Genomic DNA, 15,149 nt, shown 5'->3' on the forward strand with positions numbered 1-15,149 from the left:
ACACATCATATATTTGACTCTATATAGAACCATGACTTACAAAATGAACACCAGGGTGTATTGAGGAAGAAACAAGATGTTGATTAAATTTCAACTTTATTTTTTTTTAAGAGGTACATATTTTCTTTTTCATTTCCTTTGCCTCTTCTTCACCTTCTCTCTGTCTAGTGTTTATCTCTTCTCCTGCTTCTTCTTCTCTTTCAGCTCCTTCTTTCGCCTCTTCTCTGCCTCTTTCTTTGCTTTCTTTTGCTCCTTTACTTTCGTTGCCTTGTCCTTGTCGCTCATCAAGGCCAGTTCCTGAAAAGACAGAGACGAGTGTGTTTAGATGTTTTCTCTTTAAAAGTCTGAATAAAAAACAAACTTAAAGTGCAACTAGTTCTTATTCAAATCAAAAGGAGCTGATGTGACTCACCTGAAGCTTGATCTGTTTCAGGATGAGCATCTTTATGTCGGCCTCGTGCTTGGCCGCCCACATCTGCTCAGTGTCGCTGACCAGTCTCTCCAGCTCCTTGATTTTTACTAAGCCAGCCTCCTTCTCCACCTGCTCACAACTGAGATGGTCCTCCAGAGCGTCAACTTTTGTCTCCCACTCAGTCTTGTTCTGGAGGATCCTGGTCTCGGTGGCCTGCTGCATGGAGATTAGTTTCCTGTTGCTGGCTTCCAGTGCTTTATTCTGACTGGTGAGACTGGCGATCATCTGATCCATATGGAGAATTTTAGCCTCATGCTTGGTCACCCACGTCTCTTCTGTGACCTTGAGCATTCTCTCCAGCTCCTTGATTTTAATGAAGCCAGCCTTCTTCTCCGCCTGCTCACGGCTGAGCTCGTCCTTCTGAGCCTCAATTTTAATGAAGCCAGCCTTCTTCTCCGACTGCTCACGGCTGAGCTCCTCTTTCAGAGCCTTGATTTTGATGAAGCCAGCCTTCTTCTCTGCTTGCTCACGGCTGAGCTCGTCCTTCAGAGCCTTGATTTTGATGAACCCATCCTTCTTCTCTGCTTGCTCACGGCTGAGCTCGTCCTTCAGAGCCTTGATTTTGATAATGCCAGCCTTCTTCTCCGCCTGCTCACTGCTGAGCTCGTCCTTCAGAGCCTTGATGTTAATGAAGCCAGCCTTCTTCTCCGCCTGCTCACGGCTGAGCTCGTCCTTCAGAGCCTGGATTTTCATTAACCCATCCTTCTTCTCCGCCTGCTCACGGCTGAGCTCGTCCTTTAGAGCCTTGATTTCTGAGCGCCAGTCAGGCTCGTTCTGGGGAACTTTTGTCCCCATAGCTTTAAGCTTGGTTGTGAGCTCATCAATTTGTTTGTCCAGCGCCTGTTTCTCATGCAGAGTCCTGTCGATGACCTGTTCCCTCTGTTTTATCGAGTACTCCAGCTCATTCACCTGGTTGCACTTTTGCTTCAGGTCATGTCTGATCTTGTGGATCTCTGCCTGCTGGCTTTGGTTACGTTGACTCAAAGACCTGTACTCCTTCTCTTGGATCCTCAACTCCTTCTTGGCATCCTTTAGATCGAGCTCTAGTTCCTCCTTGAGTCTTTCAAAGTCAGCATTCTGCATGCTCTCCTTTTCCTTCCGCCATGTAGCTTCTTTGCAGGACATGGCCATCCTTAAACTGGCATTTTCATGAGCCAGATTCAAATTCTCAGAGTCCAACTTCTGTTTCGCTTCAAGGAGGTCCTCAAACAATTTCTCGGAGTCTGGCACCTGAAAGACACAAACATATAACAGTTAAAAACACAGTCCCACACTCACTTTGAATTAAATGTTGATGAACCAGTCCAACAAATCATTGATTTAACCACCAGTACATTTAAATACAGTTTCTTCAATTCTGTTAAATACAGTCTCTACATATGTCACGATGGGAAATTTTGGTGCCGATTATTGTCAGAGGAAATATCACAGTTTCGCGATTTACACGATTATTGATTAAATGAAAAACAAACAATATATAGCTAATAGTATAGCTAATTAACTACAATATTTATTATTGTTATAAGTGTAAAACTGAAAAACATGTTTCCTGTTTGGAAACCTTACCCTTTTTGACTTGTTCTTCGGCATGTTTGCTAAATACAGGAACAGTGTTGGTGTACTGAAGTATATTCTGTCTTCTGACGGTCTTGTGTATCAAAGATTTGTGGATCTGTGGTCTAGTTTTGGAGCTGTTGTCCTCACAAGGTCTTCTCCCGAGCTCTTATAGGCACTGAACCTGGCATTGATGGCTTTGAAGTCCAGATAAATGACATTTAACAATCAAGGTCAAATATGACATCATAGACACTGTCACATGGGACATTATAGACTCTTTCACATGTGACATCACAGACACTGTCAGTTAAATGTGATATTAAGCAAACAGTTTTCCATGATATAAGCCCTATGAGGCAAATTATGATAAGTGAATATGGAGTATATAAAAAATGTATTTATTGATTGATCGATCAGTTTTGAAACACAGTACCACAAACTGTGTGATTTTTATTGGAACAGTACAAAAAGCACAAATATACTTTTGTTACCCAACATATGTTATAATCACTTCAAGTTTTTTTTCAAACAATATTAAACTATAAAATGTCATTTCTCTCTGTGTGTGTATATGTTAATAACAGTGTTTTGATGACTTGTATCATCTACATGTCCCCAGTGAGTATGTGTGTGTCTGTGTGTGTAATTTTTGACTGTGTTCACAGACCAGATTCACTCATTCACGATGAAGTATAAAAGAATAGAAACATATAAACGAATGGCCCAACAGTCCTTTTAAATCCAATCAAGCTGCACCAAATTGCAGCTTGATTGTTATATAAAGAGTTTTTTCACATAAAATATGTTGAATAGTTTTACGAATTCCTGCTGTGAGACAAGCAAACAAACAAACAAACGGACAGCGGTGAAAACAGAGGCCTCCGTGGGGTGGATAGTTTATGAACTTACCAACATTATGAATCAATTACAAACTTAACGTGTGAGCCAATGAACCAAAAATGTATTGGCAAGAAATTTGACAAAAATACCGGAAATAGAATAATTTTATGAGCGAAAATAGCCAAAATGTGTTGTTTCTGTTTCCCAAAAATGAATATTATGTCTTCCATGAGTATATATTCAGCATCTAATGATTCCTTTGGACACTGGAATAAAGACATAATATTGTAAAAAAATTTCCATTACTGATGTCAATCTGAATTCTAATGTTTATGCCCGCTCATGTGTTTTGGCCATATTGGACCGAGAACAGTGAGGCCTCACTCAAAACAGAAAATGGATTTAAAGAAAATGTTTTAAGACACATGAAGAATCTGATGATGTTTTTTTTTACTGCAGCTTTCTAGTGATTCTGAATAAATGACGTCACTGTAAACAAAGATACAGTGGAATATTATGGATGAAGCACTTTCTGTAAGAACTCATGCTGTGAAATAAAACAGTGTGAAAAGGCTCAGAAACCCTAAAACTGCCTCCAGCGTCTCCCCTATTTCACTCGTTTCCTCCCCAGCGTTCAAACAAACTGCAGAGTCTGAAAACAACTTTACTATGTGAATAAATTGTATGAAATTCAAAATAACTTCACCGTGCATCTCATTTTGCTGTTTAAAGTGTAGATAAATGAAGAAATTCAGCATCTGATGTTTGCCTGTCTGAGGTTATACTGGAGTGGACTGCATCACACCAACACATGTTAAAAGATCACTCGCAGCTCAGTGAAAATATTAAAATTATAATCATGAAACGTGAGCTTTATTTAGAGCAGTTGTAAACCCAGTTACAAGTGTTTTTACAAAGAGTTTTACTGATCAAAGTGAAGCAGTTTGAAATGGAAAACAGACTTATGGGGAAATAAATGAGGATATGATTAAAAGAAGGTTAAGTGGAGCATGTTTGTAAAATTACTTTTTAAAGACGAAGCGTCATGCATCTCTTTCTCCACACATTTAACGAGGGTTGAATGTGTGAGTAATGGGACTTTTTTTCCCCAATAGCTTTATGAAAACAAAACAAGAAAATTAAAACAAAAACCTCCCTCATTAGGAGAATAATCAGAAAAGCTGGACTCGAACGCACTCCGGTCCCTCGCCGTCGCTGCTGCTGCTGCTTTCACAAACTGCTGCTCTCTATCTAAATCAAAGCGCCCACAACACTCCCAGAGCCCTAAACCACAGAGAACATTTCCAGTTGGCCCGATCCCACCGATGAGGTAACAGCGCCGGGACCCCGGACAAGCAGAGAGACTCCACATCTTTATGGGAAGAGAAAAATCCAGAAGTGCTGGAGCAGATCGCAGACAAAGGACTGTTCTTTGTGTCAGTTCACAGAGTTTGGCAGCGAGAGAAGGGGGTTGAGGAAATAACATGACACTTTAAAATCAAAAGAAACTAAAGTACAGAAGTAGAGTTTTGCTTGTTTTTTTATTTTGTAGGGCCTCTTAACGTCAGCTTCACTGGATTTATTGTGCATTTTGTTCACACATGTATCTACTAACTGTGATTGTGATTGAAGGTCATGTTTACATGCGATGCCTTTATTTCCGGTTTCAAATTGCAATTTTTCCGAGCTCGCTGAAGAACTTTGCACGACGTTCCAACATCCTGTCGTCATCAGCCACGTGTCCTGCGTCTCGCAATACTTGACATTGATTGGCTGATAAACAGACATCTAGTTTCTGCAGTTTGTTTTTTGCATTTTTTCCTGCAGGTTGACTTTTGATTTTTAAAATCCTAATAAAATATTTAGCCTGCTCCTCATGCTGTGGATCGTTTCTTCTCATGCAGTTATTTTTCTTCTTGTATTGTTTAGCGGATGCACCTTGTACACCTGCCACTTAGGTTTCGGACCAAACAAGGTAAGTGTGAAAGCTTGAGGCACAAGACTCAGTTGGATTCTTTCTCTCTGAACCATGAAAATCTGTAGAAAACTCTATAATAGTTGTTTCTGGACCAAAGTAGTCGACTGAGCATCATTTCCAACATGGAGCTAAAACTTCACACAAACATGGTCCATCCATTCTCACCACAAGGTCCCATTAGTCTGGGCTCTGTAGCTTTCAAGCTAATGGTTAAAAATTATGTTTGAAACTCAACTCTTCAGCCAATTCTGACCCCAAAGTCGGTCACTGGTTAAAGAATAAATGGAAGTATGAACATGAACATCTGCATTTCCATGACAACTGGCGACCTCCATCTGCTGATGAACATCATTCGTCATTAAATTGATGCGCGATTGTTTTCTCAAGAGCCCATTCTTCAATATCACCACTTAAAAAAGCTTCTTTCCCACATTGTGGTGTTTCTATTTTCAGCTGTGTGAAGAATTTGAGTTCTTCCATCTCTGAATGAATCAGCAGTGAAACAGAGCTAACACAGAGCGACATGCTGCGCTGCATAGCAATTAGCACCATCTGTCTTTCCTCTGCTCGGATGTTTGAACTTTCTCTCTGTTGCTGCAGGTTTCGACCTCATTTGTGCAACTTTAAGTCTGAATGACACAGACTGTGTTGTTCTTCCCTCTGATATAAAGTTGTTATAATGATTTAGTTCAGACAACGTATCAGCGGCTAATATCAGATATTGTTGGGTATTTGATTTTGAGTTTGTTTAATCTCTTTTGGTTGAGGTGCCTTTGTAAATCCATTTTTAAAGAACCCTGTTTGTTTTATTCCTACTATCACTTCCACAAACCTTATACACACACAAATGCATAAAGATATACATAAATGTGAATGAGCAATGTCTGCAAAGAAACTTTGAATAAAATATACATGCACTCAGGTATACATATACAATTACACAGCAAATAAATAAGCAAAAACATTCTGAGTTATAGATGCATGCGGTGTCATTTGTATGTATTTCTGACAGTTGTTTAAAAATGTTAAAATCAACATAAAGTCAGTGTTACTAGACTCTAGCCTCACTACATATCACAGCTATAATTGTATAATATTTGAGTGTATATTGCTGAACAATTGTTGGTTTAACTTTGAGGAACAAAAAACTTTGTTATAATAGATGATTTTCCTTCTTTTTAATCTGCTTTTTTAGCGATATCAGTCATACTAGTTTGAGTTTGGGATTAAAATGATGACTCTGGTATTTTGTCGTCTCTTTTCTGTGCTTAAATGATCAATCAGACAATCAGAGAGAAGCTCACACATCCTGTATCTTCAATTCCAGCTCTGCCACCACAGGGAAAAGGAAGAAAATCCATCACCCACCAAGATGAACATAAAAAGTTGTAGCACAAACAGTTAAAAGCTTCTCATATATGTCTGAAAATAAGCAGGAGTAATAAAACATAAAGGCAGTTGAGGGTCAGCAGAGGATCTGTGAAAATGTGAAGTAGAAGCAGCTGCTGCTCCATGTGGGTCCACTCTGTCATTTCTCAAATCAAGGCTCAGCGAGGTTTTGTCCCTCGGTGAATTTACAGCGCACACATATCTGTGCTGACAGTGCATTTTCATTGCCACTATGAAAGGCTGCAATAACACACCACTTAATTGAACGTTAGAATCACTTAAACACACTTAAGGATAAGTGGCCTCCAAAAGCATCGTTTTATCTCAACCCGCTCATTTGAAGTTGCAGCCAAACGTTTCCTTCCACTGTCACTGGCAGCAGATGGATTGGGTCAACTGCAGTCCCATAATCCTCTGCTGCTCAGACAGGGGTTTTCATCAGGACTGGGTGTTTTAAGTGGCTCTTAAGTCTCCTGGTGCTTTCATCTGCCTTGTTGCCCCAGGATAACTTTTGATTGCTTCCTATCTGCGGCTTTCAAATGTATACATCCCACTGGCATGAGGGGTAACTTACAACAACATGAAACATGAGTTCTGTTGGACACACAGCCAGGATGGTAAACAGGTGTGAACATGACAGGTTCTTATCTGACAAATGTTCTGCTGCAGAAGAAGGAGAAGGAGATGAGAATGCAGTTTGGATGATCTTTTCATCCTGTACAGTAAAGGTTATTGTTTGGGTCATGCGCATTTTGTTTTCCTTGCACATGTGGAAGAAACAGATCCAACAGATCTCCACTCCTGTTGCACAACACTGAACATGTTTTCATCCAGTTTGTCGTGATAATAAACATGGAGCCTGGAAACATGGAAAAGTTACTTACCCAGAACAGCCAGGAGAAGCAGGACACATGTCGGCCCCATGATTCCACACTCTGCAGGGGGATTGAACAGAACTTCACTGGTCTCACTGGAGAGTATTGTTTTGTTTTTTTTCCCTTTTACGCAGCGTCCTCGTTTATCCCGACACAAATCCTCACATTATGGATCCAAAGCGTGGAGCGCACACTCCTGTGACATCCGCGCATCATGGTTCGCTGGAGAGAAAAGACAAGCGCGCGGTGCCCGATGTTCAAACTTCTCATGCAAACGGACTCATACAATAAGAGGAAGATCAAACTTCTTCTTCGTTTCACCCTGAAGTTGTCAAACGTTGTATCGCTGAGATAATTGAACGTGAGAATGGAGCAGATCGTTCGCCTTTACGCGCGTCCTCGGTGCGTCCTGCGCCCAGGAGGAGTGTCTGGACGTGTGTTCGCTTCAGAGAGAGGAGTGGACTCACCCCCCGCCTCTCCACACACTCTGTGGGCGTGGAGTGTGTGTGTGTGTGTGTGTGTGTGTGTGTGTGTGTGTGTGTGTGTGTGTGTGTGTGTGTGTGTGTGTGTGTGTGTGTGTGTGTGTCTGTCCAAGTTTTCTCCCGTTTGGTGCAAAAACACCCACGTGCATGAGCCTTGAGATGTTTTGGGTTTTAACATTTTTTTTTTAACAACAACCCGATGCAAACTTCATTAAAACCATTTTTATAAAATTACGCAACTTTTCACCTGTCATATCGATGAGTGTTAGTTTGTCACTTTATCTGGGTGTTAGCTTGAACTACACTCATTTTTGTGCAGAAGCCCGAAAATAAAATGCATCTTGTTTTAATCTCTTTATTTAACATTCTTTCTAAAATAAGGTTTATTTTTGAGACGTGCTAGAAAATCATGATTAGTGAAAGTGATATCGAACCAAATTCGAAGAGGCACAAACATGTGGGGTTTTGAACTCACTGTTGGTAAGGTCAAGTTTTCAGTCACCTCACTTGTGTCCTTGCATCCTAACATCCTCCTTGTTATCAGTCGTGATGGATGCTGCACATTCTTCCTGACCATGGCTTTAAAAGCATGCACCTTCTCATCATCGTCTGTTCGCCTGGAGGGAAGAACAACAACAAAGAGTCAGCAACACCTGTGTGTGTGTATGTGTATAAGTGTGAGTGTGTGTATGTGTGAAAGAGAGAGAGAGTAAAAGAGAGAGAGAGACCTTGGCGTTGAGTTTCTTTCTCTATTTAACTTCTGGTTCTTTGACCCTCAGGCGTCTCTGCAGCTCCTCTTCTTTCATCCACTCACAGACTGATTGATCCGCACAAAAACTCCAAACATCTTATTTTCTTTTACGAGATGTTTTCCTCAATTTCAACTGTAGAATTAATGATTATCAGCTTAACAATGTGTATTTTTGGGAAATATCAGAGTCCTATTCAGCGTAATTTATTTTAACAGAATAAAGAATATAATTATATTGAAGCTTACTTTTGGAGGCAAAAGAAGAAACGATGGATAAAATGATTTGCTGATGTAACTTTGACAAAAGAAGACAAACCTGTAATCTCCACAGATTGTGTTTTGCACTTGTTCAACATCATCTGACGAAAAGAAAACGTTAACGTTAATGAAGCAGAACCAGAGATGTCGTCTGTTTTGTTCCACACATTCTTCCTCCTCGTCTGGAGACTACATTACCCATAATGCAAATTGACCACTGCAGTCAGTCCAGTTGTAGTTTTGGGTGTGTTATGTTAATCCAGACTAATGTAGCCTCAAGCTGTTCATCTGCAGCAGAGGTCTGGTGAGCTCATTTCTTCTTCTTCTTTCTAACTCCACAACCTCAGATTTTTATTTTTCATTTTCAAAATTTCAGTCCTCTGCACCAACTGACCCAAGTGACATCATATACACAGAAGTAGCCCCTGAGACTTTCTGCAATCTTTCAAATTCACATAATATTATTCAGGTTCCAGCGCGGATTAATGAAATACTACAGGGACAGTGAAGTTGAATGTTCATAAAATGAGCTCATTTTCATTAATCAAAAATGTTTTTTGAATATTTTACTGCATGTTACAATCCTGCAAGTGTAAGTTTAAGACCTGGAACAACTTGATATATAAATATTGCTTTCATTAACATTTACTGAAAACGCCCACTGTGAGAACAAAGCGACGCCATTAAACCAACGATATTTGATTCAGAGTGATGCAAAAATAAAATATATCATAAATAACACAAATTAAAACTCTGAAACCAGGAAGTATTTGGTGGAGATGTATTTTTTTATATATCAATTCACTACCTGTGCATTGGATTTGTATGATACTATCAGACAGTGGAGAAGAAAATCTTATTTTTTCCCAAATGTCACATTTACATGCTCTTCAGCTTGTGTGGATGTTTTTCGACAGTGTTGCAACATCTCTGGGACAACACAGGAAATGGAACCATCTGAGGAGAACAATGTGACTCTATAAACTTCAGGATTCAGCTCTGTTAACCGTGTTTTTTAAAATCCTGAAATACATTTAAAGGAAAGTTTGCACCAATGTTTTCACATATATAGAGCGATGATAGTGAAGGAGGCCCCACCATACACAAAAACACTACTTCATATGCTTCTCCAATAATCCTCAATCTGCAGAGCAATGCTCCACCGAGAGAGTTCTAATTAATTTCTATTCTTTGGAGTCTTTGCCTCCCTCAGTTTGCTCCATGGTATTTGCTCTTTTAACTCTAATCCTGGATCCACGCTCTGGGAGAGTGACTCCAGCCCTCTTTCTCTCTTTCTTTCTCTCTCAATTCCTTCTTTTCTCAGGATCCGGAAAAGCCGCAGAGCGAGATCCGGACAAACAGACTGATGGGATTTGGAAGAAGCCCGGAAGGGGTATTAATAAGGGGGCTGCGTGGAGGAGAGGCTGGAGGCAAGGAGGTGAAACTGGGGGGCTTGTTCTGGTGTGTTGACCCCTGTGTTGTCCTGTGTGGCTAATCAAAGCATCGCTGCACTCTCTTTGTGTCTCTGCAGGAATGTGATGTAAGTGAGGTGGAAGTTAAACCGCTTTGATTGTCAAAAGGCTCAGTGAGACAGTAAAACCATTGAGAACCTGTAGCCAAGCTGCTTCCCTATCACATTTCCTAAGAGGAGTGGTGATATTATCTCATAAAGAGCTGTCGTTGGGTGACGTGATTATGGTTTTGCCTGTAAATGCTGAAACTTGTTATTCTCTCTTGAAATCACGAGGGATCGTTCTAACATGTTTTTTGCGTTAAGCCTTTATCGTCTGTAAACACGCCAGAGCAGATGAATGTGAACGGGGACATTTCAAAGCTGCTGTCGCTCTGTTTCTGATTAAAGTCGTGTTCTGAAGATCTGGATGACTGCACTGTTTTCTGTTTGCTTCTCTCTTTGTCTCCCTGCAGACGTTTGTGTCATTTCTAGAGGGTGCAATAAAAGGCAGGAGGAGGAGGGAGTGGCACACAAAGGACATAAACCTCACACTGAGTTATGGCGTTTTAATTGTTTAACCGTTGATTGTTTGTTAATGTATATCAGGCCGGAGGAGTTACCGACTTACTGATTTACTGGCGGCAATAGAAATATGTTTTCAGGGAAAGACTTCAGCCAAAAAACAGGTTTTTATTCTTCAATACTATCAGTTTCTAAATATACCAAATACATCAGGATGAATTCAAGCATTCTGTCGGGATGAGCTACAATATTTCCATTCAGTGGAATCGTTCAGCCATATTAAATATGAAGTGCCAGGTTTGAACAGATTTAACTTAGCAAGGAGCGATCTTTGTGTTTATGCTCTAAAATTAATTGTGGTGTTCCTCAAGGTAAAGTTTTAGCTCCTCCACTTCTTAACCTTTACGCTGCCACTTGGAAATGTATATCGATATTAGATAATCACCTTATGGATAGCAGAGAGTGCTTTACATTGGTGCTGAAGCTCAGAGAGATAGAACGAGAAACTGTGAACTCCTGTCAACAAGCAAAGGGTGGAAAAGGGAGGAGAGAAGAGAGAGAAAAAGAGGAGGGGGAAGAAAGGGGGGAGAGAGATGAGTATATTTGAAATATAAAAAAAATATATATATTCAAAATGTCAGAAACTGAGATTTCCTGACTTTTATTTCCTGGATTCAATTGCGCTTCAACACTGGCCCCATCCTACGTTTCCCACAATGCAACCAGTAGCCTCCTGTTAGATTTTTACCTGACTGGTAAATCCCCTCATCTTTCAAACTCCATGACCACACGGTTTGTAATGGAACAGTTATCAGCACACGTGCCAAAAGTCGAGTGAGCATTTCAGTGGAAGCCAAGTATTAGCTCAGTATTAGCCCATAAATCTTCACAGTCAAAAAGTCCACACGCAGATAAGCCTGATGATATGTTAAAGGGTTAGCTTCTCTCTTCCCGAGTTATACAACTGTTTTCACAGGCCGCGTCGCACTTCTCATCACAAGTAAACCGATCCTTTGAGATAAAACACATAAAATCTATCTGCAAACACTTCTCGACCCGCGCTGGCTCTGATCTCAGACAGCGAAACAGCGATCCTCCGCCACCTGTGCCGTTTCCCTCCCCCCCGGCAAAACAATGAGTCAAACACGCAGAGTGGTCCAGGGCCCAGTCGGCGAAGGCCCGGCTCCAAGTTCAGCTCCAGTATGGCCGACATCTGCTGCTGCAGAGACAGTTGAAACAGCTCAGTTAAATCAATCCAGACTGAGAGCGGGAAACGGAGAGACAGAAACAGAAGGGGAAAGAAAAAAAGGTGGTGGAGACGAGAGGAGGGGGGGGAGGGCTTTTCATCTGCGTTGGTAAATACTCCCATGTGCAATGAGAGATCCCATTGTGGAGGAGTTCTTTGAAATGAAGCGGCCTGCGGGGTCAAGGAGAAACTGTCCCTGCGAGAAAAAAAATTCCCAGAAACAACTGGGAGAAAAGGGAGGGAGAACACGGCGAGGGTGAGGACACTGCTGTCCCTGTCTTCTCTCCTCCATCCCTCATTAGTAAATGTTATTTATACATACAGAGGTTTTCATGTCCAACAGTAGCTTGGAATAAATCACCCGACAGGAAGACGCACATGTTTCAGTAACGCCTGTGAGGTTTCTGAGTGAGCACTTCCTCCAGGAGACCCCGTCGTCTTCCTGCGGCTGTGAGGTGATTGACAGCAAGAAGAGCGTAATACGGCGCTGATATGAAAACCCTCCGCTCGACACGGAGGAATAATGATAAAGCCGAAAAACAAGGATGGAATCCATGAGCTGTCTGTGATGGATTGTTTACCTTGGGAGATTTTCAGGTCGGCTGAGGTTGTTTTTTCACAGTGGACGTGAACGAGCGAGGGAAAGAAAAACAACAGGATGATGCAGCGACGACCCTTTTTCCTTCTAAACCAACTTAAAGACGTCTGTGCTGCTGCGCTGCCATGCCAGACTCGGGATTCTTGTGGTCACTGTGGCCTCCAGGCCTCTCTGACAGGCCCCTGTTTGTCCTCCGCTGTGCCAGCTGCCTGGTGAACACACAGGCTGGCACGACACCGCCCTGCTCTGTGCGGAGCGGGCAGAGGAAGCAGAGGTCTTCATCCGACTGAGGCGGCACTGATTTATGCTATAAGCGTGACCATAGCCGTAAATATGGACCATTATTTCCTCCAGTGGCCAGAAAACCAAATGTTTAAAAAAGACGGCATACAAGAAAAACTAGAACGTAGAAAAATTAAAGAAAAGAAAGAAAGAATTTTCCAATTTAGGATTATGGGAGGTTGCGTCCAACAGTTTTCCAAAAAAACCAACAAGGTGACGTTTAAGTCACTCTGTGATTGGTCAGCTGGAAGAAAGTGAAATTCCATGTCGAACACATGTCCAGACAACTTTGATAAAAATAGAATTATAATAATTTACTATGATTTACTGTGATGTCATTGGTTGCACTCAGAGTTCTGGGACTTAAGGTCCCACCTCCAAAGATCCGATCCAATCATAGATTAACGATATCGGTGATACTCCAAAAAATCAAAAACAGACATGAGTTGTGCTTGAATTTAGTGAAAACGTAGTTATGATCACAGCTTTTACAAACATCTTGATCTTTGTCCAAAGAATAAAAGATTGTTATCGGTGAGTTTTTAGCCCGACTTGAAAAGCGACACATTTAAAAAAAAAAGGCAGAGAGTAAAATTATGTAAAACCAGTTTACTGAGGTGTTTTCTTTTGATTCCCTACAGAAACTAATCTTTTTTTAAATCTGCCTGAAGACTCACACAGATTTGATGTTGAATTTATGTCCAGGGACTCGATGGACTGAGACTAAATGTTCACACCGTTTAAACAGTTGAAAACATCTGTTTTAATAGCAGTCAGTTGTCCCGGCTCAAGTTTGCTGCTGTATAACAACACGTGCTAACACATTAGTTCATCATAATAATGTCTGCGGGGCCGAAAAAGCTCCAGTTGGCAACTTGTAAACAAAACGTGGAAACAAGATCTAACAATAAATAAAAAGTTCTATTGAAGCGCTGCCACGGGCTCAGATATTGAGATTGAACTTTATTTCTGTACAAGTGGTTTTCCCCTGGGTGTGACGGACAGCTGCGAGCGTCAAAGACTCTGGCAGCAGTCGGAGCAACACTGAGCTGTGAAGCTCTGACTCTCCACAACGCTCTGCTCACAGGTGGCAGGAAGATGGCTACAGAGCGGCATCAGGCGTCTCACTCAGAGCATCCAGAGCCCAAAATATCCGTCATCAACTTTCAGATCGCGCCATCGCTTTTAAGCTGATACATTTTTTTTAAGAGCTCGTTTTTTAACCAGACAAGTTGGTGACATTATTTACACATGGTCGGGATTTAGGGAGAGACGATAGTTGAAAGTAAGACAAAGAACTTTCCATGATAATAATTCCTTAGTTTGACAGCTCGTGTCAGTTTAGAATCGGTTTTTGCATCTTCACACTGCAGCGATGCATTTTATGATCGATTATTATAGAAGCAGTTTGTAATGTGAAAGCAAGATGTGAAGAAACTCACGAGGTCAGATCAAAGCAGCACATCACCAAAGTTCAGCAGCACTTCTGGAGCTTTTGATTGTGTCACACAGACTTTCTCATCAGAGGGATTTACCCGGCTGTCACTGAATTGTAAATCTGAGGAGTTGAGACAGAAATTTGCTTCTTTACTTTATAAATCATCGCTTATTTTCCTCATTTTGTCCAAAGTGACGAGTGAACTTTCAGTCGTCGTCTTTTTATACTCAGGGATGAAGACTTTTCTATTGTCAGTTTTAATAGTGTTAATCTTGAGACTGATGTGATTCACCCATAAACTGATGGACACCTCATCCCCTCTTCCTCCCGTTGAAGCTAAAATATTCCAGATGCAGGTGCAGCCATTTGTTAAACTGAGCTGTGGCATTTGGGGGATGGAGCCATGCTATTGAGGTCCCAAGGTTTTTGACTCATCGTAAATTAATCTAATTATCCAATTAGTAATTTAATTTATCTTAGTTTTTTTTATCTTCACTTGTATTTTAGACATTATTCTTGACTGTGTGTTTTTTTCTGTTTACTCTACTTTATATTTTTCTGTTGTGTGAGTTTGTGGGTTTGGTTCTTGGAGGATTTATCCCTGTGTGAGGACTGACAGGTGGATCTGACCTCTGCACTTTTGCCTCGGGCAGGATTAGATTCCCAGACTGATGAGGTCGCTCTGCACTGATGTTAAGTGGCCGTCGGGTTTATTTCACACTGAACCGCGGCAGCCACAGGAAAGATACTCTTTGTTTTTTAGCTCGTTGCACTTTAAAACTAAAAACACCAAATCTCCAAGTTCAGGAAACATCCATGGGGGTTGCCTCAAAGCATTCTGGGAGTAGAAGAAGTTAAGGGTTTGCAGTTTTAATAACATTTTCCGCACTAACCGACTCTACAGATGCCTCCGAGCAGAAGTTAAATGTAATTTGATGGTAATTCATTACTGTTCCCATCAGTTGTCACAACGTGTCTGTGCAGAGAGAAAATTGTTCTTTGAGAGTT

At 41.1% G+C, this 15,149-nt stretch overlaps 1 protein-coding gene across 3 annotated transcripts in view; it reads right to left on the reverse strand.

The window, feature by feature from the left end:
• The window catches only part of LOC109642251 (protein APCDD1-like), a 29,862-nt gene extending 22,287 nt beyond the window's left edge, over nucleotides 1–7,575 (reverse strand). Inside the window, exons 1-3 of one of the 3 annotated variants that reach the window (XM_069510605.1) lie at nucleotides 7,121–7,575; nucleotides 413–1,702; nucleotides 80–297 (exon numbers count right to left, since the gene is read on the reverse strand). In XM_069510605.1, coding sequence (XP_069366706.1) covers nucleotides 172–297; nucleotides 413–1,603 — 1,317 coding nt within the window. In that variant the 5' untranslated portion in view covers nucleotides 1,604–1,702; nucleotides 7,121–7,575 and the 3' untranslated portion in view covers nucleotides 80–171. Of the gene's footprint in view, nucleotides 1–79; nucleotides 298–412; nucleotides 1,703–2,038; nucleotides 3,155–7,120 lie in introns of those variants that run through there. The other 2 variants (XM_069510604.1, XM_069510603.1) reach the window with 2 other exon arrangements.
• Nucleotides 7,576–15,149: the final 7,574 nt, after the last annotated feature.

The sequence above is a fragment of the Paralichthys olivaceus genome, chromosome 16 (genome assembly GCF_024713975.1).
Source record: "Paralichthys olivaceus isolate ysfri-2021 chromosome 16, ASM2471397v2, whole genome shotgun sequence".
Taxonomy (NCBI): domain Eukaryota; kingdom Metazoa; phylum Chordata; class Actinopteri; order Pleuronectiformes; family Paralichthyidae; genus Paralichthys; species Paralichthys olivaceus.